A 26,186-nucleotide genomic window follows, 5' to 3' on the forward strand; every position below is an offset into this window, starting at 1 on the left:
ACTGGGCTTTACACAAAAGCCAGCTTTGAAACTGCCAACATTTTTCACTTATTCTAACACAGACAAGCATTCCCCGTGGAAAAAAAGGAGTGTTTATTTTGGAGACCTGATGACAACAACCTTAGTTTTGAAGGCCAGGGTGTAAATTTAGATGCAATGAGAGGAGATCCAAATTCATAGGAGGTGCCAACAGCAGCCTGAAGTCCTGACTTTCCCCTTCCCACCCACACTAGTGTTGAAAGAACAGCCTTTAATTCACCCACTGGCCTGTGGATCACAGAACTGGGAAATATAAGAGGCATGCACAAGAAAAACAAGCATAAGTACATCTTAATCAGTACAAGATGCTGTTTTTACAGTGTGCCATGGTTACTGCTTTCGAGAAAGGTACTTGAGGCTTATTCATAGGAAATTTTCACTTTGTTTACAAAATATAATTCTATACCTTGAATAGCAGCATTTCCCTTAAAACAGTGGGCTGATTTCTCTGTGTTATTGATTTCCACCCATGTGAAATCATCTTTACTGATTATGTGCCAATACATAAACTTTGGACTGAAAGTCATCAGCGCTGTAGGGAAATCACCTGTTCGTTTCCATCATTTTCCAGTTTAAGTGCCACCCTGGTCCCCAGTCACTCAAATTACTCTTACTCAGTTAATTGAGCTTTTGCCTTCACAAGAAGTAGTGATGGAGGGTGCGCTAGAGATGGAGTCGTCGGCAACAGCAGTAAACAAACAACAACAGCGCATAGTGAGAACACGTGCACACTCACGTTCCACTGTGAGCTGGGCTTGCGTGCGGTCATGGAGGGTTTCACAGCTGTAGGTGCCCCGGTCAGACACAGCCAGTTTGTGGAGGGTAAGACTGTGCTTTCGGCCCATGTGTTTCAGGGTATACTTGGCCCCAGGGTGGATCAGCACCCCTTGTCTCATCCACTGCACTTCTCCCGCATCTAGACTCACTTCCACCTCTAGAGTTGCCTCACTGTACTCTTCAGCTACAACTGGTGTCATTTTCTTGGTGAACAGCACCTGTTGCTCTTAAAATGAATGTCAGGAATTACTAGATAGCAGCATCTATGGGTATATGTACTTTTTATGCAGTTTATGCACTATATGAAAGAGTTATGTATGTGCTCTTTGTTAATACTGCGATAAAGCCACACTCAGACAGAACGAAATACGATACAGACCAAAGAAAGCCAGCAAAGCTACATGGCAAGTTCAAGCAAAGTGAACAAGCAAAAAGCTCTGAGGAGAATTGCCCCCTGCAGCCTATATACACCAAAACCACTGAGCCACTTGTCTCTATCAGTAACCAGAGGAATTCTAACATGAGAATCTGCTAAGTGTCAGCTGTGAAAAACACCTCTTCAATAATTTAAACTTGTTTGAAATTATCATACATTCATCAAATATGTTTTGTGGTATTAATGGTGTACTAGGATTTAAACGCTTACTTATATGTTCACATTCACCTCAGTCTTTCTGCATATAGCTCATAGTTGAATTATTTTTTAACTGCTAGAGGGATATGAAGTTATTCAGCAGTAAGTGACTGTGAAATAGTGTAACTTCTGTGATCCATAATGCCAATGGAAGGGACACCAACTCACCTTGAACCTGAAGTTCTGCCTCTGATACCAATCCCTCTGCATCAGCTGTCACTCTGCCGCTATCTGAAACCATGCAGTTGTTGATGCAGAGCATGTGGCATAGTCCATTGCTAGAAATGACAGTACGCTCATTCAGAGCTACTTGCTTGTCATTTAAGCGCCACACCAACTTTGTGTCCTCTGGTGAAACCACACACTTAAATACTGCATCTTCTCCTTCACAGACGGTGATGTTACGAAGCTCTGCTATGAACTCAACAACACGGGGAGCTGAAAAACATTAAGTGGAATTAGATTAATGGTGCTCTAAATATTAATATGGCACACTGACAGCAGAACAATTTTTGTTAATAGACTGTTTCTCTTCTTAACCCTTCTCAAAATTGTAGAATTTGAATAGACGTACTTTCTACAGTGACAGTTGCTGAGGTTCTGTCATCTGTAGATTCACAGACATATTCCCCAGCATCTTCTTCCACTAGTTGGTGGATGGTAAAGCTTCGCTCTCGACCTTGTGCCCGTATTGTATGTCGACGGCTTGGGGAGATCTCCTGGCCATCTTTTAGCCACTGGACATCTCCCTTTGGCTTGTTGATCTCACATTGCAACATAAGACTGCTGCCCTTCAGAGACACAATATTCTCCAATTGTCTGATAAATTTCACCTTCATGTCTGATGAATGAAGAAATACAATTTCAGAGATATAAACTTTGTGACAGTTGCAACCAGGTTAGTGTTTATTTGGAAATGGAGGTCACATTTTGGTAAGGAGTGCCAAATTCTTACCTTTGACTAAAAGACTGAAATACATCTCATCTGTGTTTACGTCACAGACATATTCCCCTGAATCTGACAGCTGCAGAGGATTAATGGTGAGCTTGTGGGAATTACCCTCACTGGAGATGTGAATGTTGTCCTCGTTCAAAAGTTGGCCATCTTTCAGCCACCGAACATTAGCTCTTTCGCGACTCACAACAGCACACAATGTGACACTCTCATTTTCATAGGCCGAGATGTTATTATTTGATTTTTTGTTCACAAACTTGGCTGGTGGCTCTGAAAAAAATTTGATTTACCAAGATGTTACTTGCAAATTCCAAGTACATACAAAGTACAGCAGTAAGATACATGAAAACCAGAAGCACGTTTCAAAATCATTTTAAGCTCACCTTGGACCTCCACTATTGTTATTAGTTTGTCATCGATGGCATCACAAATGTATTCTCCAGAGTCTGACGGCTGAAGTCCAGAGAGAACAAGCTTCCTCACAAGCTCATAGCTGTCAATTTTTATTCGAGTATCTGGTTTCAGTATCTCGGCATTCCATAACCACTGGACTGTGGCGTTCGACCGCGACACTTCACACTCCAAAATAAGGTCATCTCCTGCTACCAGTATATGATGCTCTGGGTGGCCTGAGTTTCCAACGATCTGCACAGGGGGCTCTAAACATAAAAGATATAGTATCATTTATTGTTTTTCTAAGTGGTGAAATATAGGCTACATTTATTAATTATAAATTATTGAGATGATTACCTTTGACAGTGATATAGAACACCATCTTATCATCCACTACATCACAGGTATACTCCCCCGAATCCTCGAGCCCAGCATTGAGGACAACCAGTGATCGGAAAACACCTTGCTCCTCACTACAGTATCGCTCAGTGTCATTAATTAGCTGATTATCTTTGTACCAAGTGACTGAGGCATTGGATCTTGAAAGTTCACACACTAGAATAATATCATCTGATACTACGAATTGTTTTTCTGTCTTTGCATCAGTTTTTCCAAGTATTTTTACAGGCAAATCTGAAAATGAAAAGAAGAAGAGAATTTCTATTGCAACATAGTCTTTGGTATCCACCGTCGGCAAAAAAAAAAAAAATAGTAATAAAAAAAATTAAACAACTAGGTTAATTTCACTAAATAGTTTTGGACCCCAGTGTCTCAGGAGGTACTAATTATGTCAAAGTTTGGGACACACCTACTCATCACAGGGATCTGTAAAGTTACTCTGCGGAACACAATGGCAAATTGTAATACTAGAATAATTCAGCCATACATTTTCCTACTGGAAACCATTTGTCAATTAAAATAAGGATATGGAAAGCCCCACCTTGCAAGTTGACAAGATTGAGTCCCTAGGTTTCTTAGGTACGAAACCCTGGAAGTATGAATCTGTGTCTTCTATCTATCTGTACACATATATGCAGTAACATCTGGCTTGAATTCAGTGGGAACTATCATTTGTTTTTCAACAGGACAATGACCCTGAACACACCTTTAGGCTAAGAAAAGGTATCTGATCAAGAATGTTAAATGTTAAAGATATTTATTCTAGTGTCCAGTTGAAGTCAGTGATTGCATTTATATTTGTGTAGTCTTGTTAAAGTACAAAGCAGATGATTCCTTCTTGGCACAATCCCTATTTTTTTAATGCTTGAGTGGAAAGAATTAAATTTTATGACAATCTAATTTGAAACTTTACTGAGTTCTTCCCCTTGAGAGTGGGATGTGTGCCCACTCTATGAACTGGGGCGCTACAAGATAGAAAGCATGTCATCTTTTGTGACTTTGGGGCACCATGATATATCATGTGAATGTACATTCTTAATTCTGGAGTGAAATAGCATACCTTTCACTGTCACTCTAAAATCCATCACGTCGTCCTTTGCATCGCAGACATATTGCCCAGCATCCTCTACACTTAGAGAGTGAATGGTTAATTGGTGCATGACACCATCCTCAAGGATAGTGATATTTCTGGAGTCCTCTACTTCTTCCCCATTCTTCTTCCATGTGACTTCAGCATTGGATCTTGAAACCTCACAGTCAAGAACCAGAGTCTCCCCAGCTACTTTCTCGACTCTACTTGCCATCTTCCGTGGACGTATGAAGCGAACAGGAGGCTCTGTTTAGTAAGAAAATTTTGTGTTAAAATAAACAAACCCTGACACAGCAACACAATTGTTTTAAATGTGTATTCTTTGTCCAGTTATTCCAATATTACCAAGTATTCCAATTACCTGCTATGTTTACAAAGAACGTCACTGAGGCATCTGCTGTGTCACAAACATATTCTGCTGAATCTTTAACAGTAGTTTCAGGTATAATAAGTCTTCTGTAGACACCATCCACCTCTAGAATTAGGTTGTCATTCTCCTCCACCTCAAGTCCGTCTCGATACCAGCGCACCACTGCATTGGACCGTGAAATCTCACAGCTCAGTACCATCCTCTCAGAGGTCTGCTGACACAGTTCCATTTGTGATTGACTTGGGGATACAATTTGCACTGGAGGTTCTGGAAATAGATATTATGACTCATGTTTAACAAATTTTACAGGAAGTGTACCATCATATAGGTGCAAACAATAGGGGTCCAAGAGAGTTCATACTTCTCTACATGTGTCAAGTGGGAGTCCGCTAACAGGACTTTATTCCATACATATGGTGTAAGTTGATCTACATTTTTTCATGTATGCACACCACTGCTGAGCACCTGCATTATTGCCCCTATAGACTCTTGCAGACTCGGGGAATGATGGAATTTACATCAGACCACAGCGGACCGTGGTTGATGATACAGAACATATATCACTGGCCTGAGACATGTTCTAATAACGCTTGTCATTGCCTTGTTAGTTTGATGCCTTACATACCACAGTCAAAACACTGTGCTTTTTGATGTTAGAATACTGAGATACGGTATGTTTAGAATCAGAGATTTTACCTGTAATACTGAGGTGGAAGAATATGGAATCATCAGCTGTATCACAGACATATTCTCCAGAATCTTCAACTCCACTAGAGATGATCTTAAGTCGCCGATAGGGGCCTTCTATCTTGAGTTTGATGTTCTCACTCTCTTGTAGCTTTTGGCCATCCTTGTACCAGCTGACAACGCCACTGGGACGAGACAGTTCACAGCTCAAAATAATCTCTTCAGGAACGTGACGGTCAAGATGGACATCCTCCTTGGGATAGATTATCATCACAGGAGGTTCTTTGAAGGAAGAATAAATTAAACTGAAACATCTGTTTACATTTTAACACAGGTAAAATCAATTTTAAAGTGAACATGTTATTAATTTTTATGTAATGTACTTTTAGTAAGGCTTAATAAGGTATGTCAGTACCTCGAATGGTAACCTTGAAGATTAAAATGTTGTCTCCTGCACGGCATGTATATGTGCCTGTGTCAGACAGTTGGGCTGAATGTACGGTCAAATTTCTTTTGGTGCCATCTGTGTGGATTGTGACATTACTGCTTGGTTGCATTTCAGTTCCATCTTTGTACCACTGGACAACACCATCAGCCCTTGATATTTCACATGACAGCATGAGCTGTTCGTGTTCCACAACACTGTGGAAAAGGTCCTTCTCCGGGACATCTGCAAATGTTACCGGTGGCGCTGCAGAAAACAGCACACAAAAAAAGTAAGTTAATGCTTGAAAGTTTAACTCAGTATTTATGCTCATACATGCAATAGCTGTAGTGTTTTTTCACAGCTTAAACATGCTGATCTTAAGCCTTGCTGTCTAAATGACAACTCGCAGACATCATAATCGTCAATAAGTGTTAATCCACTTGTTCAGCAAAGTGAAACGTTATTTGAAGCTGTGCCTTGTTGTAATGCAATTACCACGGGTATGGTGAAAAACACGGGCTTATCAAAATACATGCTACTTTTTAAGACACTGTCCTCGTGTGAAGCATGTATATGAAAAGCAACTAAATGTTTTATAAAATTAGGACACTTAGAGGAAACTCAGCTATGATGAATATGATGATGATCTAGGTTTTGCTTTTTTAAATATTAGAGGTCATGGAGGTGAACAAACACGAATAGTGAAAACATCTTGCCAAGAAAAAGCTTAGCACATCACCTTTAACCTCCACAAAGAAATCGTCGAAATCTGAATCATCATCAGTTTTACAATCGTACACCCCAGAGCATGAAGATGTGGCCGACGTCATAACCAGTGTCCTCTTATTGTTCTCTGAACTGATGCTTATTCTCGATTCTGGCAAGAGTTTTATTCCATCCTCATACCAGTACGTCTGGATTGCAGGGTCTGAGATCTCACACTGCAGTTTGGTGAGGCTGCCTGCTTCAACAGAATTGTTCTCCTCAGCCTCTGGAACAGCTGAGAATCAAACCCATGCTATAGGAGTTTCAGTTCATTAAACAGTAACAGATAGTGATCATATTTGTTATGTTTTGCTATGCTATACCACATTCTTACTTTGCTTAAGAAAAAATGTCAAAATTGGTATTTGGCTCCTGATGGAACAGACAGCATCAAAATTAGACTAACAAAGTTTGTGCTTATGCAGGCTTAGAGTGCAGCCACTGAGTTATTTTAACAGTGTGCTGCTATGTAGGAATATACATGTTTATGCTATAAATATGTTAGTAAATAGCAGGGTTTGAGCATTAATGGGCTTGGCTGATTATTGAATCCAATATTCATATTTTTTTCTGATTATTGGTGTTTTTTGTTTTCTTTTTTTAAACTAATTCCTGAAAAACAATAAATCAATTAAAAAATGTTCTTCTTTGGCTCTTACACTGCCACTTGCCTGGGTAGTCGTCACTCTATGGTCTTTTTGCCACACCCACAGCAACCTATCAACCTAGCAACACTGAAGGATAAATGTTGAAACGCTCTCTTTAAAAAAACAAAACACATGTATACATAAAGGCTTCTCAGCACAATTTTGTGTTGGAATTTGAGTTATTATTACTCCACCAAGGAACGCAACAAAGTTATGTGACGATCCGCGTATGTTTTTCCTTCCATCTGTTTATCTGTTAGCAACATTACTCAGAAACAAACGGATTTGGATGAAATTTTCAGGGAAGGTCAGAAATGACACAAGGACCAAGTGATTAGATTTTGGCAGGGATGCAGCTTATAGTCTGGATCCATGGATTTGTTAAAGATTTCTGTAACTTGTGAGATAACGGCACAACGTCACTGTAACTATGACAAGTGAACACTACATCAGCTGCCTGTTGATGATCACATGATTGCGATCCTACTACAAATCCACCGTTGCAGACTTATCGGGACTTATCCGTCGGAAATGATACAAGGAACAATTGATTAAATTGTGGGGTGTTTCTGAGTCCCATCAATTTCCGCCGCCCGCTCCATATTTAGGTCATGCGATTCGGTGTCCGTACATAACGTACACATGCATAACACACGGCTGTGCTCAGCGCAAGGTCATTTTGTCTGTGGGTACATCTATATTAAATGGCCACATTCTATGTTGCTGTGATTTCTGCCACAAATTTTTTCAAGATATCAGCCATTGGAAATGATATGACTGAGCAGCCGTGGCGGAGTACTATGCTCTCTGAGTGTTTTTCTTGTTATTATTATTATTATTATTATTATTATTATTATTATCATTATTATATTTAGACTCCAAAGTCTATCAGTCTTCTTAATTAGTAATGTACTGCTAAGTATGAGAGAAAAATACTTCAGTCAACCCCTAATAAATAGTTGCCTATTGACACAAAAGCAGACAACATAAATGTAGCATTAGTTGGTGTTGTGATTGCGTCTCTTCAATAAAAATAACTTCAGTATTCACTGTCTTTTTAAGACTGCTTTGATGTCTACCATCAAACTTTAAAGTTGCTGGACTAAAAACCAAAGTTTTCCACGGAAAAACACTTGTAAATATTGTAGAGCTGAATGGAGCAGCCTGTCTGTTAATATGGAACTGCAATTCATTACTGTGAGATAATTCTAACATTACAGTAATTTGGTAATATAAAAATATGGATTAGTGCAATTTTAACAAGTATCAGAAATGACATACAGAAACAAATCACTGTTGTTACTTAAACTATTATAATTGAATTATTAATTACCATGATCAAATTTAAGTAAAAGCTGTCACAATAAATTTTCTGTTAGGGTAAATCTGTTTACGAAAAACCATGAATGACTAAATAGAAGGACATAATTAAGCATTAGTGGCCATTGTCTTAGAATACTATATTATAAAATTAAATGTTTTAGCCTATGTTGGTCTAGTAGCCAAGCATTAATTGAAAGTTAGTGATTCCGACAAAGCTGAAAATACTTAGATCACCTGCAACATCCACCTTGAATTCTATTTGGTCATCTGCGGCCTCACAGCTGTACACCCCAGAGTGCCTGACTTCTGCTGATTGAATAACCAGCCCTCTCAGTTTGTCTTTTGTTTGGATTTCATATTCACTCTTTGGAAGCAGCTGTTCTCCATGTTTGTGCCAATAGACTTGGGCAGTTGGCTCAGAGACTTCACACTGCAGCCTGACTGGGGAGCCTGCTTCAACAATTTTTTTTCGTGCGACATCTGGAAGCGCTGAGAATCTCACAGGAGTAGCTGGAGGGGTATTATAACACTTTCAGAGCACTGCTGTTTAGCTGGCACAACATCATTTATCAAGTAGTGTTAAATGTAGGACATCAAACTTTTTGGCTATTTTAGCACAGTCACTATTGGGAACTGTTTTCATACACTGTTACTAAATACATTTTTTCAAGAGCTCTGTCAATAGTAATTTGTACAGAGAAGTGTAGTTAAAGGTAATTGAGGCCATGCTAGAATGCTTGACGTGCACCTGGAAGTGTATTAATCAAAGTGAATACAAGAAAATCACCTTCGACGTTGACTTGGAATGTCACAACATCATCAACGAGGCTACAGCTGTAGAGGCCAGAGTCAGAGACCTTGGCAGAATGGATTATTAATTTTCTGAGGCTGCCATCTCTTTTCATATCCAGGCCTGTTTTGCAAAAAAGCTCCACCTCATCCTTAAACCATGAGACCTGGGAAACAGGGTCTGATACCTCACACTGGAGGATAATTGGACAACCAATTGCAATCAACCTGTATTTTTCTGACAGTGGGATTGGCATGATCTGTGGCGATCGGCCTAAGAGAAGGGAATAACAAGGGTTTGGATAAGAGACTGATTCACTAACAGTGGACAAATAAACACTACCCGGCCAGTCATTCCATTTTCTCATGATCATTCAAAACAAAGTATGTGTTTGCCACTCACACCACAGAATAAGATGGATTTAAGTACCATAAGAGGATAGCAAGGATAGAAATGAATCACCTTCTACTTCCACTTTGAAGATGATGGTGTCTTCTGATGTTGAACATTTATAGGTACCAGCATGCGTGTTTTCAGCTGAAGGGATCAGTAGTGTCCGCGTCAAACCATCTGATTGTATTTCCACATTGTTTTGTGGCAGGAGTTTCATCCCATCCTTATACCAGTCGACATGAGCAGAGGGATCATGAGAGAGTTCACAGCTGAGGACAAGAGGAGAGCCTTCTTGGACAGACTTGGTCCTGTCATTCTCTTGCAGTTGTGAGAACTTCACAGGTAGAGCTAAGGATTTTGGATATTGCAAAAAGAGTGTCTTAAGAAACTTGATAAAGTAAATTTCTGGAAGTAATTAAAAATCCAACCTACTGGCAACTTAAATTCAACGACAACAGCAAACTGATGACAAAGGTCCTTCAGAGAAAAATACATTTGACAAAACAAACAGGAACTGACATAACAAAGACAATAAGTAGAACGAAAAATGTCTTGAAGAACAACAAGCATGTTGTGAAATTGAAATGCTCAGTGTTATACAAGTTATTGTACACCAACAAAAACTACAGGTAAGACACAAGAAAGTGACAAGTGTGTATGGCACAGGAGGTGTATTTCGTTAGCCACATGTAACAATGGCTCCGTAACATAGTGGGAATGAAAAATCATAAGTTGCATTGTGAAGCTGCGTGTTTAGTAAGAGATTTAGAGAGACGACATTTTGTATTTAATTTTGTTTCTGTTAAATAATTAAAATAATGTGCATGACTATTAGGTGTCATGTGAAGTAGTATTTCTTTAACTGGACATAACGTGACGTGCAATAACCAATTCTTACAAAAAAATTTAAGTTGCTTAAATTGAAATTTGTGCCAGGAATGTATTTGGGATGCAGAAGAGTTAACCATTTGTTGGTAGGTGATTAGACAAACATGACTTAATCACTTCTGTTAGTTAGTGGCAGTGCAAGACAATGAAAGCGCTGCAGGATTTTTGAGCTTCACCTTTTACATCCACCGCGAACTGGATGTCATCATCCTTTGACTCACAACGGTACACGCCAGTGTGAGCCTGCTCTGCTGATGGGACAAGAAGACTCCTCAAATTTCCCTCTGACTGGATGTCTACTCCACTTTGAGGTAGGAGCACTTTTCCATCCTTGTACCAACTGACTTGTCCAGTGGCGTCTGACAGCTCACATTGTAGAGCAATGGGACAGCCTGCTATAACCGTCATTTTCTGGTCAGCCTCAGACATAGCTGAAAATGTCAGAGGTGGAGCTACAGGATTGAATGTAAAATAGAATTGGTCAATAAAACATGGACTGTTATAAACCAAATGAAGCAAAGCACAATCCTGAAACTAAAAACTTCATAATCACTCATTAAATGTACCAAAAATATTGTTTCTCTCTTTGTTGCGTTTGAATTATAATTTATAACAGTTAACAAACAGTAGCAACCTAAGAGATCTAAAGTAAAAGACAACAATGTTGTCAACAAATTAACTATTAACAGTTCTATTAATACTCAGACACTCAGCTTAAAAGGGAAATTTTATGTAAATATTGAATTAGATCTGAGGCACAATAGATATATTTAGTCAAACTAATTTTATTAAGTCCCACACAATTATAAGTATTGCTTTAAATAAATCTATATAATTTTTTATTTTATTTTGCACTGAAAATATCCTGTCTTTGAAGGGGGAGCAAGGAAAGTAAGAGGCACTCCGATGGCCAGTCACCTCACTTGGTCAAGTACAAAATGAATAGACTAATGAAATCCTGGTCACTTGACAAAACAGTGCTTCTTTATTTAGATTTTACTATGAAGACCTCCGGGAAGTTAGGGTCAAAATATCTATGACTGTACCAAGCTCTACGGTTCTATGTTTCCTGGTAAGCACCTGTTAAGAAAAAAGCACCTTCATTTAACATCTTTATTATGAGGATTTCATGCCTTCCTGAGCAACGTAGTGTATCTTCAGGGCACATTTGTTCAACTTCGTTTCCACACAGTGATCATGTGTCATAGAGAGCCACGGTCCCATCCCTTACTGAAGCCACAGATTGTTCTGTTAGCTTCTACCAAAGAATACGTTTTTACGAAGAACATATATTTATCTGTCTTACAAAGACACTGCTAACCCCAGATATAAAAAGGCAAAACGTTTTAGTTAGGGCCTTACACTTCCTAAAGATGAGGATAATTGTCAGGTTCTAATTTATTGTAGTATTCGAACACTGATTGTTTTTGTGCAAACAGCATATAATTTAGCATTCACCACTAAAAGTTCTTATTCTGTGTATATTTTACATGGTTACAGTAAATGGATATTGCCCAGTTAGTGTCAAGACAGTGTCTTAATTTTTGTTTGTGTTCTGTTCCTTGAAAGCATAAACTATAAAACAAAGGTTACTGTATCCCTCCAAAATAATGACAGAACAAACTTTTTAGAAGCAGAGTAAACGTATTTAAATGCATTCAACCCTCACTGAAATGTATTTGTAGAAAATATGAAAATAACTTGTCACCTTTAACATCCACATGAAACTGCATTGCATCATCTGTTGTCTTGCAGTTGTAAATCCCTGCATGAGACAGCATCGCTGACTGGATAGCCAGTGTTCTTATGGAACCTTCTGCCAGCAGGTCTTGCCCAGCTGCTTCGAGTAGTTTTATCCCATCCTTGTACCAAGTAACTTGAGTGTTAGGATCTGATATCTCACATTGTAGCACTATGGGTTCATCAACTTCAACAGACTTGTTCCTCTCAGCCTCACCAAGTGGTGTAATTCTCACAGGCAGAGCTGGGGATGTTTGGGGTAACATCAAAAGAAAATTGGATCACTATTACTGACTGCAACAAAAATTATGCTTTAAAAATAACAAAAAGGCAAAATCTCAAATCAAGATTAGTCATGCCAGTAATTCTAAAGAGTTAAAATAAGTAACTGTAGAAATAAATCCTTAATTATTAGTAATCTAACAAGAGGTATCTTTGGTTAGACTTGGGGTAACTAGGCATTCAAGTTAGAATTTGAGGCTATTGTATTTACCTTTTTTTCTCTATAATATTCCTGACAGACCACCCAAGCTCAAAGTTTTATATCAGCTATAAAATAGTTTTAGTATGAACAAAATCAAGTAAGTGAATGTAGAAATTGTCAAAATGTCAAGGATTGCAAAAAGCAATCGCTTCATTTTGCACAATGTCAACATTGTGCCCGTCCATTTTTGTTTGATAATGCTAACCATTTAAATCACCTTCAACAGCCACCTTATTTGCAGTGACACTGTCACTCCAGTGACTGTCACGTGTCCTTGATAGATAGAGCTCTTCTGACTGGACATCAGATGCTTGCTTGATATAGTAAGGCTCTGCAAAGCGGATGGATGATGTTTGCCCAGAGGTCACTGTGCTGTCTACTTGGTCTTTTGTCATCTCCACGTCGTGATGACACTCTGCTTGGTCTGTTGCTTCTTGATTCAACTGATACAGCACCTCTGAATAGTTAGATACTTTTTGTGCAGTGTGATAGCTATCATCCAAACTGACATATGTAGATTGTCGCAAGTTGTACTGCTCTGGTTGGACAACCTCTACCTCTTTAGGGTCAAATGAGTCCAAGGATTGAAGGGGTGCTGTGTTAGGAAAGTCACTGAGCTTCTGTGACAGGACAGTCGATGTTTGTAGGCATCTGTTTAACTCTTCTGATTGGTCCATTGCAGTCCGTAAAGAGTTACAGGGCCCCACTGAATAGATAGTTTCAGTTTGTAAGCAATCAAGAAGCTTTTCTGACAAGACAGCTGGTTTCTGCATGGAGCTATAGGCCTCTTCTGATTGGACAGTTGCAGTCTGTAAAGATTTAAAAGGCTCCTGTGATTGGACAGTTGCAGTCTGTAAAGATTTAAAAGGCTCCTCTGATTGGACAGTAGCAGTGTGTAAAGATGTAAAGGACTCTTCTGATTTGACATTTGCAACCTGTGAAGATTCAATGGGTTCCTCTGACTGAGGAGTTGCACTTTTTAATGAGTTACACAACGTGTGTGATTTGGCTGTTGAAATCTGTAAGGTGTTAGTAAGGTGCTGTGACATTGTAGTTGAAGTCTGTGGAGGGTTACCTAGCTCTGAATGGACAGTTGGCATTTGTACTGATCTGCGTAACTCCTCTGAGTGGACGGTTGGAGCCTTGAGAGTGGTTTCCTCTGACTGAACAGTTGCGGTTTGCATAAAATTACAACATTCATCTGTATGGACAGCTGTCTGCTGGGAATTATCAGGTTCTTCAAATGGGGCTTCTGTATGCTGTACATAGTAAATGAATTCCTCACCTTGTGACTCAGTGGGCTGTTTAGTGTGATGGTGTGTGTCAGACTGAATTATTGTTGGCTGTACAGAGTTACAGTACACTGGTGATTGGGCATCTATTATTTGCTGATTGTCGGAGAGCTCCTGTGGCTGTTTAGTTGCAACACAGTCAGTCACATATTCATATGTTGACTGAGACGTTGGCATATGCCTGGAATGGTCTTCACATGTCAGAGTATCTCCTCCCTTGCCACAGAAGATGCCAGAATTGCATTTTGAGGACATCCGCATAGCTTCAACAGGATAAGCCGCTTCAGTGGATTTGTTCTTCTCTTGGTCAGAAGAGAGCCTTGGCGATGTAGCTATAAGCATTGTGATGTACACAGAGAAAGGTTTTCAGTGGTTGATGGTGTCAATACTTCTTCTCATAACAGAATTGTACATTATTGTGGGTTAGCATGGAGTTATGGGAAAATCCATTGCAAAGACAAACAAGAAGGTCGACCAGGTCTGGTCTGAAAGTGGGCTCCAATATATTTTCCTTCAACTGACTCCTAATAATGTCATGCCATCAATCTGTACAATAGCACCTTTAAAACCTAAAAAGTACATCAATTTTCTTCTCTTTGATAAGAGTTCGTTGTCATTGCAACGGGGAGAGGTTCAGGGCAGCAATGTGAATGAGAGAATCTGGTGATGAAGACGTAAGATGAACTTAAAGAGTGGTAAGTTGCTTGTTACAAGCAAAGATGGCTGTTAAAATGAAGAATGAATTGACAAACACAACATATATGTTAGTATGAGAAGCACCTACACAACTACTAAACAACCACGTTTGATTAAGAGCCAAAAACAGCAGGAAATGACCTGAGACCAATGATGACAATGTGACATAAAGCAATTTTCTAAAGGGAAAAAAGATTTACAGATGCCTCAAATGACTGAGCTAACGATAAAATACACCACTATTGTTAGTGGCATTTATGTGCTGGGTTAAAATGGATGACTGATGTTGAAATATCAAATCACCTTTGACATCCACAGTGTATTGGGCAGATGCATCAGCTATCTCACCAATCTCGTCACCGTAGTGACACTGCTCTGCTGTTTGGACAAAGCCAAAGAGAAAACAATGAGCTGGGTGATAGCTTCATCTATGTAACTAAATTCTTGATTCTTAATTGTGCAGGTACAACGAGGAACACCACCTTTCATGTCCTCATTTAACTGTGAAGCACAAGATGTTTCACAGTCAAACCTCTCATCACCAGACAAATACTGTGACTGGAGGGGCAAGATTCGGCTGCTGCTTTGTGAATCACAGTCAGCTTCCATTTTCGGATAGATCTGGGTTCCATCTTTGTACCAACAGGCTTTGGCAATAGGATCAGAAATCTCAAATTGCTGAACAATTGGGCAGTGTGCTTCAGCAGATGCAGCCTTCTCGACATCAGGGTCAAGCCGATATGTTGGAGGTGGCACTACAGACAATCATCGAGGGGATAATTTTAGTTCACATTAGCCTAAATTTGAGAACAGACTGACTTTAAAAAGAAACTGTGACAGCCATTAAAACAGATTTGCATCTAAAAGCTGCATAAAGAGTTAAACATAACTAAAATAGGAACCACACTTACAAAAAAAATAATAAAAAATGAATTAAAAATTAAATCACCTTGATTTTTTACTATTAATTGGGCAACATCATCTGCTGTTGCACAATAGTATGCTCCAGAGTTTGAAGGATGAGTTGGTTCAATAACAAGGGTCTTCTTGATGCCTCCCATTTCAAAATCAGGTTCTCTATTAGAATCAGGTTCTGTATCCTTCTGCCACGACACCTGGAAAGCAGGGACTGAGGTTTCACAGGCTGGTGCAGTGGCACAAGTTGCTTCGAGTGACTGCGTCTCCACAACCTCCGCTGCGTGCGACATTGGCAACGTTGGAGCTAAAGATGATGATTCATATTTTAACTGTTGAGTTTACACTCTGAAGAAAGGGGTTATAGGTTCAGCTTCCCAAAACAGGAAAGTAATCTGTCATACCTCATATTCAATGAGAAATACATTTTCAAGGTTTACTTACTATTTAAATATTTTCACTTTGTCAGTGGTTTAAGACAACTTCACACAAAGCAGCACTTAAAACACAGACAGATATGCTTTTTGTGAATGTTAGTTGCATCTCGTCTCCAGAAAGCTTTAGGATTTGCTCTAAAAGTGTAACAGTTTAATTTTTAAAAAAAAATCACCTTCAATATCCACAGTGAAGTGGATAGTGTCATCAGAGGTCTCACAGCTGTACAGCCCTGAGTGCAAGAGCTCAGCAGATGGGATAATGAGTCTCCTCGATGTGCCATTACTCTGTACATCCCAGCCACTTTGCAGGTTGAGCTTTTTACCATCTTTATACCAGCAGACAGGCACAGTGGCGTCTGCAACCTCACATTCCAGCTCCAAAGGTTTACCCACTTCAAGTGATTTGGTTCTCTCAACGTCAAAGATAGTAGAGTACGTCACTGGTATAGCTAGCATTGGGAATTCAGGACAGCTAAATAAAATCAAGGCTGTGGAAATGGATACCTCACAAAAATGTAACTGCTGAGCAGAAGATATAAAGGGCTTTGGAGACTTTCAATTCAAAGAGAGCCACGGCAGTCACAAAACAAATGAATATAAATAGTAATCACCCACTGGGTTAACAGTTCTTTAAAGTTATGTGCATGAAACAGTCCTTCAAACCACATAGTAGAAGCGGGGATTATTAGTGGCATCTAGAAAGAGGGGTGGAGTTACAATATGAACGCACAAGATAAGAAGTGTAAAGTCACCTTTGATCTCCACTTGAAACTCCATGGCATCATCCTGTGTGGTGCATCTGTACACACCAGAGTGGCACAGCTCTGCAGACTGAACAACTAATGTCCTTGTGTTGCCCACTGACTGGATTTCTAACTCAGAGTTTGAAATGAGCTGCATTTCATTCTTGTACCAGCAAACATGGGCCTCAGGATCCGACACCTCACACTGGAGTACCATAGGGCAGCCTGCTTCAATCGACTTGGTCCTCATATCTTCAGGAATAGCTGAGAACTTCATAGGTGGAGCTATAGATATGTTTAGATTTGATGTCAACCTTAAATCAGCTTCATGCCAGTCTTTAGATTATTCATCATAATCTATTTACTGACAACTAAATTGCTAACATGCTATAATACAGTGAAAGAAAAAGTGACAACTTAGCTGCACATTTAATAAGCACTAAGAAGAAAGGCAATGGACAACATACAAGAGTGTCATTAGAATTAGTTGCTTAGCTGAGTGGAACTTGTTAATGTTTCATATCACTTAAAACAAATCACCTTTGATGTCCACACTGAATGTGATGGTGTCACCCTTTGTCTTGCAGCAGTATAAGCCAGAGTGGAAAACTTCTGCTGAATGGACAATCAGTTTCCTTGCCATACCATCAGTTATAATATCTACTCCACTTTGAGGATGGAGCTTTGAGCCATCTTTGTACCAGTGCACCTGGGCAGAGGGATCTGAGAGCTCACATTGTAAAACAATGGAGCAGCCTGTTTGGATGGATTTGATCCTCTCAGCATCTGGAATTGCTGAAAACCTCACAGGTGGAGCTATGGATATTTAGATATTGTAATGGACTGTTAAATTGTAAAAGTTATGCGTTTTGAAAAGTCAGATTTTAAGAAAAGAAAACATGCATTTTTTTTTACATAAAAAAAGATCAGATAAGAAAAAGGGGTACAAGTGACAAAGAAGATGGTTAGTTTCTGTGAAAGACACTAGTATTGTAAGAAACTTTCTCCACTCACCCTCAACTTCCACATTGAACCTGATGACATCATCAATGGCATCACAGCAGTATACTCCTGAATGTGAGAACTCTGCTGATTGGATGACAATTCGTCTCATGGTGCCCTCTGATTGGATGTGAAGACCCTCCATTGTTTGTAATTCCACCCCATTCTTGTACCAGTGCACTGGAGCTGCAGGGTCTGACAGCTCACAGTAGAGTACAATGGGGTTCCCAATTTCTACAAATTTGTTTCGATCCATTTCGGACAGTGGGGAAAACTTGACAAGAGGAGCTGAAAACATTAGAAAAACAATAAGAGCATCACTGAGTCTTGTCACCACAGATAAAGAACTGAAGGGCACTGTATGTTAGTGCCATCTTGCATTTTCGTTGCCAAACATTTTTTTTTGCAAATTTGTCCTACCAAATTCCAGTTAAAACAAAACAAACAAAGCAGCACAGTAAATGATGACGTTAACCAACCCACATACTTGAGGAAAGTGTTGACTGGATCGACACATACCTTGAATGTAAAGTGCTGCAGAATCCCGGATGCCGTAGGCAATGAATGTAATCTCAGCTCCATTGTCTGTATCGCGTACTCCTCGAATGCGAAGAGATTGGTGGGTTCGAGACCGACGCATGGAATAACGCTCATCCTCCTGAAGCTGAGTCCCATTTAAGAACCATGTACCGATAACTGAAGCAGAAAGTTCAATAGAGAAGAGTGCATCTTGCCCCTCTGGCACCAAGGCATCCTGTAAGGGGGCTTGTATTCTGGCCACAGGAACTAAAAAAAATAAAATCACTTTGTTCAGGATTTAGCAAGTAATATCCTCAGCCATGTTGGAAATAATCAACAACAGCAAAGCAGACTTGATTACTCAATATTGTTTTAGTATAACTGAACTCACCTAAGTGAACAGTTCTAGGGAACTCAACATTGTTGCTCTTTCCATATTTGTTTACACTACAAATGCGAAACCGATAATCGGCCTCACATGGGACACTGTCACCAAGGATCTCCACCGAGGTTGCGGAGTCAGTGGTCAGACACTGTAGCCACTCCTGTGAACCAGTTCCCACTTCCTGTCGCTCCAGCACATATCCAGATGGAGGGTTCTTTCGCGAGTCCTGAGCAGGAACCCATGAGAGAAGAGCTGCATTAGCACGCTCTGTGTTGATTTGCACTCCCACTGGACAACTAGGAGGACAATGTCGAGCCGCTGAAACAAGAAAAAATTTTCATGCATCAAGATTACTTTGGACTGGAAAAACTGATAAAAATAAGTGAATTCCAAAAATGTACAAGCGACACTAATAAAACAAAAAGTTTCATGGCAAACATTACACAGAAACTGCTACAATTTATCTACCTTTAACTCTGAGCTGCGAGGAAGTCTTGGATCTGCCTACAAGGAAGGTCACAAGGCCAGAGTCTTGAGGCATTGTATTGACGAAAACCAAGATGTGAGTTCGACCGAAGGACTTCAGGATGGTTTGATGGGTTTCACGGAGCTCTACACCATCTTTGTACCAGTGTATGTCCATCTCTTCTTTTTCCACTTCAACACAAAAAGCTGCATTTTCACCTTCCAAGACATCTACTTTTCTTGGAAGTTTCCGTAATATTGTACCTGCAAGAAAATGTGAATGGTGCCGTGTAATATTCACACGACCAAGATTCTGAATATTTCATGGTCAACTTCTACAAATGAAACAACAAAGTATGTAGGTAATAATTGCCTGCCATTGTGACACTTCTCTTTTTGTCTGAAGTGACACTGATCTCCAAGTGACAGGGTGACATAATTGGCTTCTAACTTGGTATGGTTTAGGTTTGGTTGGGTTTTGGCAAAAACAAAAAACAACTGGATTTAAGATCATAGTTTTTAATTAAAGCTACTTTGTTAAGATTATAGAACCTTTGTTGTTAATTAATAAATTAATCTACTTGGTTAGCAAGTAAGCAATAAGCCTATTGCACTGCTGAGGTGTTACTGAAGCCCAGGTTACTTTGATAGTTGGGTGTTTCTCATCTTCCTCTTCACAGTACTTCATATGTGGTTCTATAGGGTTCAGGTCAGGTGAGTTGATTGGCTGATCAAGCACCATGATGTCATAGTCAGAAAACCATTTGGTATACTTTTGGCACTGTGGGCAGGTGCTAAGTCCTGTTAGGAAATTAAATTGGCATCTTTATAAAGCTTGTCAGCAGATGAAAGCATGAAGTGCTCTAAGCTCTCCTGGTAGATGCTGCATTGACTTTAGACTTGATAAAACACCGGACCAACACCAGCAGATGACATGGTATCCAAAATAATCACAGAGTGCAGAAACACCTTGGATTCGGTGCCTCCCCACTCTTCTTCCAGACTCTAAACCTTAATTTCCAAATAAAAAAGCAAAAGTTACTTTTATCTGAAAGGGGGACTTTGGAGTACTGAGCAACAGTCCTGTTCTTTTTCCTCTTAGTCTTGGTAAGATTCTCTGACCTTGTCTCTGGTTCAGGAATCGCTTGATATTAATAATGTGACAGTTGTAGCCCCATCTGTGCTCGTCTGTGCTTGGTGGATCTTGAATCCACTTTTCTTGACCATACTGTCAAGGCTGCATTATGCAACTTTTGTTACCTTATTTTTTCCTTGCAGTCAACATTCCATTACTATGCTTTAACACAGTACTCTGCCAATAGCTAACCTTTTCAGCAAGACCTTTTGTGGCATACCTTCCTTGTAGATGGTGTCGATAATCATCTTCTGGATAACTTTCAAGTCAGTACTCTTACCCATGATTGTGGTTGCATGAACTGAACTAGACTGAGAGATACTGAGAGGTATGTATATCATTTAAATTGTAATTTACTCAAACTCAAAATTAAATAATCTGGATTTCAGATTTTTTTGAGTTTTAATCCATAATCATTAAATTAAAGCAAAAAAGTCTTGAAATGTTTTACTTCATGTATAATGAATTTAGAGTATAACACATTTCCATTTTCTTAAATAGCTGATGGAAAATAAATGTTTTCATGATGTTCTAATTTTTTGAGATGCACTAGTATACTGGTTAAACATTGTTAACATGTATCTATCCCTCTCCAAAAGTAAAGGCATCACATAGTCTGAAAATTAAACTATATGTGTATGCTTTTTTATTACTGTTCTAAAGCTATTTTACAAACTGATTCTGATTTACCTTTTACAGCTACCTCTGCAATGCTTCTACCCCCATCAGGCATCTCACAGAGGTAAATTCCATCATCATCGACTCCAATGTCACGGATTGTTAGCCGTCGTTTTGTTCCCCACTCTTCCATTCCGTATTTGGCCCCTGGCTGCAGTCGTCTGTCCTCCAGATACCATGTGATGGGAACAGAGTCCTCAGGAACTTCACACTCGAGAACAGCTAAATCTCGTTCCCATACTTCCAGATCAATGAGAGGCTGCTTAAACCGCACAGGTGGCTCTGGGACCAAAGGACAGGAAGAATATCAGTTTAATTAAAGCAACATGACATCGCCTACTGTAGTAAAACAGAAAAGCAAACTTAAGATATTCATATTTTATCTACTGAATGACAGCATTGCTTAATATAAATTCTTCAAGCAAGTTGACCCTGCAAAATCTCACAAGACGTAAGTATGTCCTTGTAGTAAACACTATAAACTGAAGCATATTTGAAAGTGAATTCTAGTCATGCAAACAAGATGAACAAAATCATGAGATAAGTGGCTTATTTAGTTGAGGAATGGGAAGGTCATTAACACATCAGGGTGTCAGATAGGAAATAAACTGTTTGTAACTGACACCATCAGACAGTACCAGACAGTTGTAAACAAAAGAATGTGGACTGTATTTAGTGGCCTGTGTGCAAAGCTGTTCATTTCCTTATCTTCCTAATGTTTTAACAAGGCCAATTACACACGCACAACTGCCAACTGAAGAAAAATGTTCACCTTCTTCCATTTAAATTTCCTTCATATTTAACCATTAGACAATACAGACCATTAATACCACCCCTATGTTGTTTTCTCTATATCTAATTGATACAGTACAATACTTGGGCAGTGCCATGAGTTTGGACTTCCCTGGGCCATGTGAGAAATATGATCTCCTTCCCAAAGATTTTGATCACATGGATGCCCACCCCTAGGTCTTTCACAAGCTAAGTGACTTTGCAGACATCATACTGCTGTTGAAATCTACCTCAAGCTGATGAACTTTGCTTGTTTAGATATCGCTTGGGTCATATTTCATATCATTAATACTTTTCGTTAATCATCCAGTGGACCCTGGATAATTTGATTACTGGTTATATTTACAGCTCACTGAGCTGCTGACCTGCTATTTTATAAATTCAACTGCTGATGCAGAGGGATATTCATGGCACTTAACTGAATTCCCAAGGTAGGCATTTTAGGATGCAAATGAACCATAAAGTAAGAATTACTTGTATATTTCGTCTTCACTTTTTTCTTTGTACATGCACTGATCATCATCCTAACTAAAATACTCTTATATGTATACACACACACACACACACACACACACACACACACACACACACACACACACACACATATATACATATATGTGTATGTGTATGTATATGTATATATCATTTATGTATTTATTTTTACCACAAAGTTATATATTGTGCTTATCAAATTTGTTTTTCAGAAGGCTCAATGGAATGAAACAAAACACAGTCTGTTCCCAGTATTGGAGTATTTTTTCCTTGCAACTGAAACTCGAACTGTATTGACATTGGTTTTTTTTAGATATTAAACTGTTTTAATGTTTGAAAGCTTTCTATAGTTAAGCATATTATTATTATTAAACCACAGTAAAATTTCAGATTTTCATATTGCCATCTCTCTTTGGCCCAACCCCAGTAAATGATCTCAGAGTACCACTTTATCTCACTGACATCATCCTAGCATCAAATATTGCTATTTGAGCCAAGAACACACCACTCCCTACTCACTCCTTTACTCACTGAAAAAAGAAGGTCCCAGGCAGGCTGGGACTGTGTCTGTATTTGCTGTCTAGACTGTACCTGATTATTTTCACATTTTTCATAATTGAAACTCTGAAGTCAGGGAAAATGATCTTGACTTACCCTTGACAGAGAGGTGTACAGCACTGAGGGTTTGCCCCGCGGTATTTGATGCAGCACAAACATAAACTCCATTATCCTTTTGCTTACAATACAGAACTTTAAGTGTGAAGTATCCTTCTCTGTCCTCATATAACAAGTAACGTCTTCCAGACAGTATAAGCCTGCCATCTTTCCTCCAAATTATTTCTGGTTTGGGTTTACCAGTCACAAAGCAGCGAAATTTGGCATGTTTGCCCTCTGTCACCGCAAACATTTTTACTTTAGTTGACTTGGTCATGGTGTCATCTTTAAGGCGGTTTGGCACCTGCCTACCACTCCTTTGTTTTCCCTGGTGGGCTTTCCAGTGGCCATTTGTGTAGCCGTTACGATTTCCTTCTTCCTCATGTCCTGGACCTGCATCAACGAGCAACACAGCTCCTGCCAGTGCTTCCCCAAACTCATTCCTTGCTTTGCATGTATATACGCCACCATCAGGAGCACGAGTCTTAAAGATCTTGAGCTGGAACCATCCCCCGTCCTGGTAGCCCACACTGAAATGTGTGCTTTCAAATATTTCATTGAGTTTTCTACCATCCTTTTCCCAGACAACCTCTGGGCGTGGGCTTCCCCAAAGCTTGCAAGAGAAGACAGCATCTTCCCCACGACCAACTCGAGTGGAGAGAGGTTTGATGAGGAATCGAGGCTTATTTTCTTCTCGAAGCTCCATCTCTTGTGCTTCACCTTCCACCTTCAGTGTGGCAGCTGCATATGTTTCACCAATGCTGTTCTTTGCTTTGCAGATGTACTGACCACTGTCCTCGGTGGTAACAGCTGAAATGATGAGATTGTAAACATTGCCATCCTCAAAGACCCTATAGCGTCCTTGTGGGTCAATCTTTTCATTGTTTCGCTCCCAGATAACAGCAGGCCTTGGATCACCACCAATTTGACACTTTAGGACTGCATCAGCCCCACTTTGTACCATCACAGGTCTTGGGTAGGCTAAGAAACGAGGTGCACCACCAAACACATCCATTTCTGCTTCTTTGGCCGCCTTCTTTCAACTTAAGCAGTCCAGGAGAGCAACAAGAGGCTATTCCCTGAGGCAAGACTGTCCAGCTTCTGCACTGCAAGTTTCTAAACACAAAAAATTTAAAATATATCAAACAACTGTTGCATTTTAGATAATATTGACACATAAAAATATTGAAATTGTATAATTTGTAACAAGTACTTCTGCCTTACATGCAGTAATGGTGTATGTTCTGAGATTATACCTTCAGCTTTACTGTAGGAAATGAACCGTTGCCATTTGGAATCGAAAGCAAAAGTTCATTCAAACACTCAGCCACCATCCCCGTTAAGTACATGTGTTTCAGCACAAACAGATGATATGATTATTAGGACTAATTGAATTAGATCTGTCTGCATGGGAGAAAACACAGCCCAGCAGTATGAGAGGGAACAGCCTAGTCCTGTTGCAACAGCAGCCACAACACATAGCCAGTACAGCTGGTGCTGTATTTCAATGGGAAAGTGCTTAATATAGTACACCCTAAATAAAGACCTGTGAGGGAGTGTGTGTCAGGTATCACAAAGATGGCTCACAAACCCGCGTGCTCACACAAACACCAGCAGAAATCATAGTCTGCCCACCCAAGAGACCTTGCTGTCAAAATATGCTGAGCCTCCATCACACCCTTTGTTGGCAGCTCTGTTATAGAATTCATTCTTTAAATGTCACTGTTTAGATTATTTTTCTGTCATGTTCCCAAATGAATATCGGTTCGACAATCCTAGAAATGTGTTTTTACAAGAGTTTGTTTTCTCTGTCTTCTGCTGAAAACTCTGCTCTTCTTAGGACAGTTTGTGTAATTTTATCCTTCAGAGGATATACTCAACAGTACGCTGGGTGTGTGTGTTTTGGGACACCTCCTAGAGTGTTGTAACTTTGTGCATGTGAATGTAGAAAACAAAGTTTCAAGTCTCAAAAAAGATAATATTAGAATTTTGTTTTCGAAGCCACCAAGCTGTCTATCATAACATACCACTGGATTTCTATTGAAAGATCATTTTAACTGAAACATTTAACAAGATCAATATATTAATGTCAATAATCATTAAAAAAAACTATCTTCTTAACCCAGCACACAATAAAATACCGGAAAATACAACAAAACCTGTCTTGTATATTTTACATATTCAAAATTGTCTATATGTATGTGAGAGACAACAATAGTAAAATTACAGCTAGAGCTTTTCAAGTTAAAAAATAAAATACTAAATCTAATTTCCTACTGAACTGAATGCTGATGGAAAAGTTGAATATTTTGCATAACTCTTCAGTATGTTATTTTGTATGATTAGAATCTTACATGTTGATATTATATGTTACATAAAAACTATTTTTTAACATTGCAAGATACTTTATTAACACAGCATAGACAGTGTGTTATTCCCCCAGGAGGTTTAAAGAGAGGAGATTAACCCCTGTGTTTACTTGTCTGATTTAATTGGAATGACCTCTGCCCCTTGTGAAGCAGTGCTGTGTACCCCTCACATGACCTACCTCGCTTCAGTCGCCAGGAACGACCGTCAACATACATTCCGCACTTCCAATCTCCGTCCGAGTTAAGAAGCAATGCCACCCGTCTCCTGAAGGCTGAGTAATGTCCCAAGTTGACTTCAGATTCACACACATGCTATCCTCAAAGGTCCAAAGTTCTACTCCAGTACATCTTTATAGAGTTTTGTCCAGCAGAAGAGATAGAAAACAAAACTTAAGCATCCACAACTGCTTCCTGTTTAACAACTTCAGAGCGATCCCCCAATCTCTGTCGTTCAGGCCTTAGACACCCCAAGTGTCATTGTTCATGGAATACCGTTAAATGCTTTTGCAGCTGCTGCTGTCCCCTAAAAATACTGGCTGCCTCGATGACAGCAGTGAAGATAAGTCAGGCACTTCCATTCACTTGCCAGCAGGGGCTAAAGATAGTTCAGGTGACCAGTGCAGGGCTGCTTAGCTTACTTGAGACTTTGCAATAAAAATCTCTGGAGAAGAGCAAGCTTTTAGTCTCTAAATATTTTGAAGCTTACCTTCAGTACACTCCCTACATTTGTTTGATTCTGAACTTACACAATCTTTCACATAAAAATGTTACATGAGTTTCATCTGTTACTCATTTCTTATCAGGCTTGTTA

The 26,186-nt window shown here is 39.4% G+C and overlaps 1 protein-coding gene across 18 annotated transcripts in view; it reads right to left on the reverse strand.

Annotated features, from left to right (window-relative positions):
* Positions 1 to 25,901, reverse strand: part of obsl1b (obscurin like cytoskeletal adaptor 1b) — a 41,216-nt gene extending 15,315 nt beyond the window's left edge. The window contains exons 1-30 of one of the 18 annotated variants that reach the window (XM_055014923.1): positions 25,555 to 25,900; positions 23,007 to 24,122; positions 21,081 to 21,350; positions 19,259 to 19,519; positions 18,797 to 19,108; positions 18,406 to 18,672; positions 17,899 to 18,174; positions 17,425 to 17,700; positions 16,894 to 17,169; positions 16,315 to 16,590; positions 15,739 to 16,011; positions 15,272 to 15,544; positions 15,093 to 15,164; positions 13,007 to 14,425; positions 12,286 to 12,561; positions 10,754 to 11,029; positions 9,759 to 10,037; positions 9,294 to 9,569; positions 8,741 to 9,016; positions 6,511 to 6,771; positions 5,760 to 6,035; positions 5,354 to 5,626; positions 4,649 to 4,924; positions 4,258 to 4,533; positions 3,156 to 3,431; positions 2,789 to 3,064; positions 2,406 to 2,675; positions 2,025 to 2,291; positions 1,619 to 1,888; positions 776 to 1,042 (exon numbers count right to left, since the gene is read on the reverse strand). In XM_055014923.1, the coding sequence (XP_054870898.1) occupies positions 776 to 1,042; positions 1,619 to 1,888; positions 2,025 to 2,291; positions 2,406 to 2,675; positions 2,789 to 3,064; positions 3,156 to 3,431; positions 4,258 to 4,533; positions 4,649 to 4,924; positions 5,354 to 5,626; positions 5,760 to 6,035; positions 6,511 to 6,771; positions 8,741 to 9,016; positions 9,294 to 9,569; positions 9,759 to 10,037; positions 10,754 to 11,029; positions 12,286 to 12,561; positions 13,007 to 14,425; positions 15,093 to 15,164; positions 15,272 to 15,544; positions 15,739 to 16,011; positions 16,315 to 16,590; positions 16,894 to 17,169; positions 17,425 to 17,700; positions 17,899 to 18,174; positions 18,406 to 18,672; positions 18,797 to 19,108; positions 19,259 to 19,519; positions 21,081 to 21,350; positions 23,007 to 24,021 (9,637 nt within the window). In that variant the 5' untranslated portion in view covers positions 24,022 to 24,122; positions 25,555 to 25,900. Of the gene's footprint in view, positions 1 to 775; positions 1,043 to 1,618; positions 1,889 to 2,024; positions 2,292 to 2,405; positions 2,676 to 2,788; positions 3,065 to 3,155; positions 3,432 to 4,257; positions 4,534 to 4,648; positions 4,925 to 5,353; positions 5,627 to 5,759; positions 6,036 to 6,510; positions 6,772 to 8,740; positions 9,017 to 9,293; positions 9,570 to 9,758; positions 10,038 to 10,753; positions 11,030 to 12,285; positions 12,562 to 13,006; positions 14,426 to 15,092; positions 15,168 to 15,271; positions 15,545 to 15,738; positions 16,012 to 16,314; positions 16,591 to 16,893; positions 17,170 to 17,424; positions 17,701 to 17,898; positions 18,175 to 18,405; positions 18,673 to 18,796; positions 19,109 to 19,258; positions 19,520 to 21,080; positions 21,351 to 23,006; positions 24,123 to 24,262; positions 24,413 to 25,554 lie in introns of those variants that run through there. The other 17 variants (XM_035955053.2, XM_055014921.1, XM_055014922.1 and 14 more) reach the window with 17 other exon arrangements.
* Positions 25,902 to 26,186: the final 285 nt, after the last annotated feature.

This window comes from Amphiprion ocellaris, chromosome 11 (genome assembly GCF_022539595.1).
Source record: "Amphiprion ocellaris isolate individual 3 ecotype Okinawa chromosome 11, ASM2253959v1, whole genome shotgun sequence".
Classification (NCBI taxonomy): domain Eukaryota; kingdom Metazoa; phylum Chordata; class Actinopteri; family Pomacentridae; genus Amphiprion; species Amphiprion ocellaris.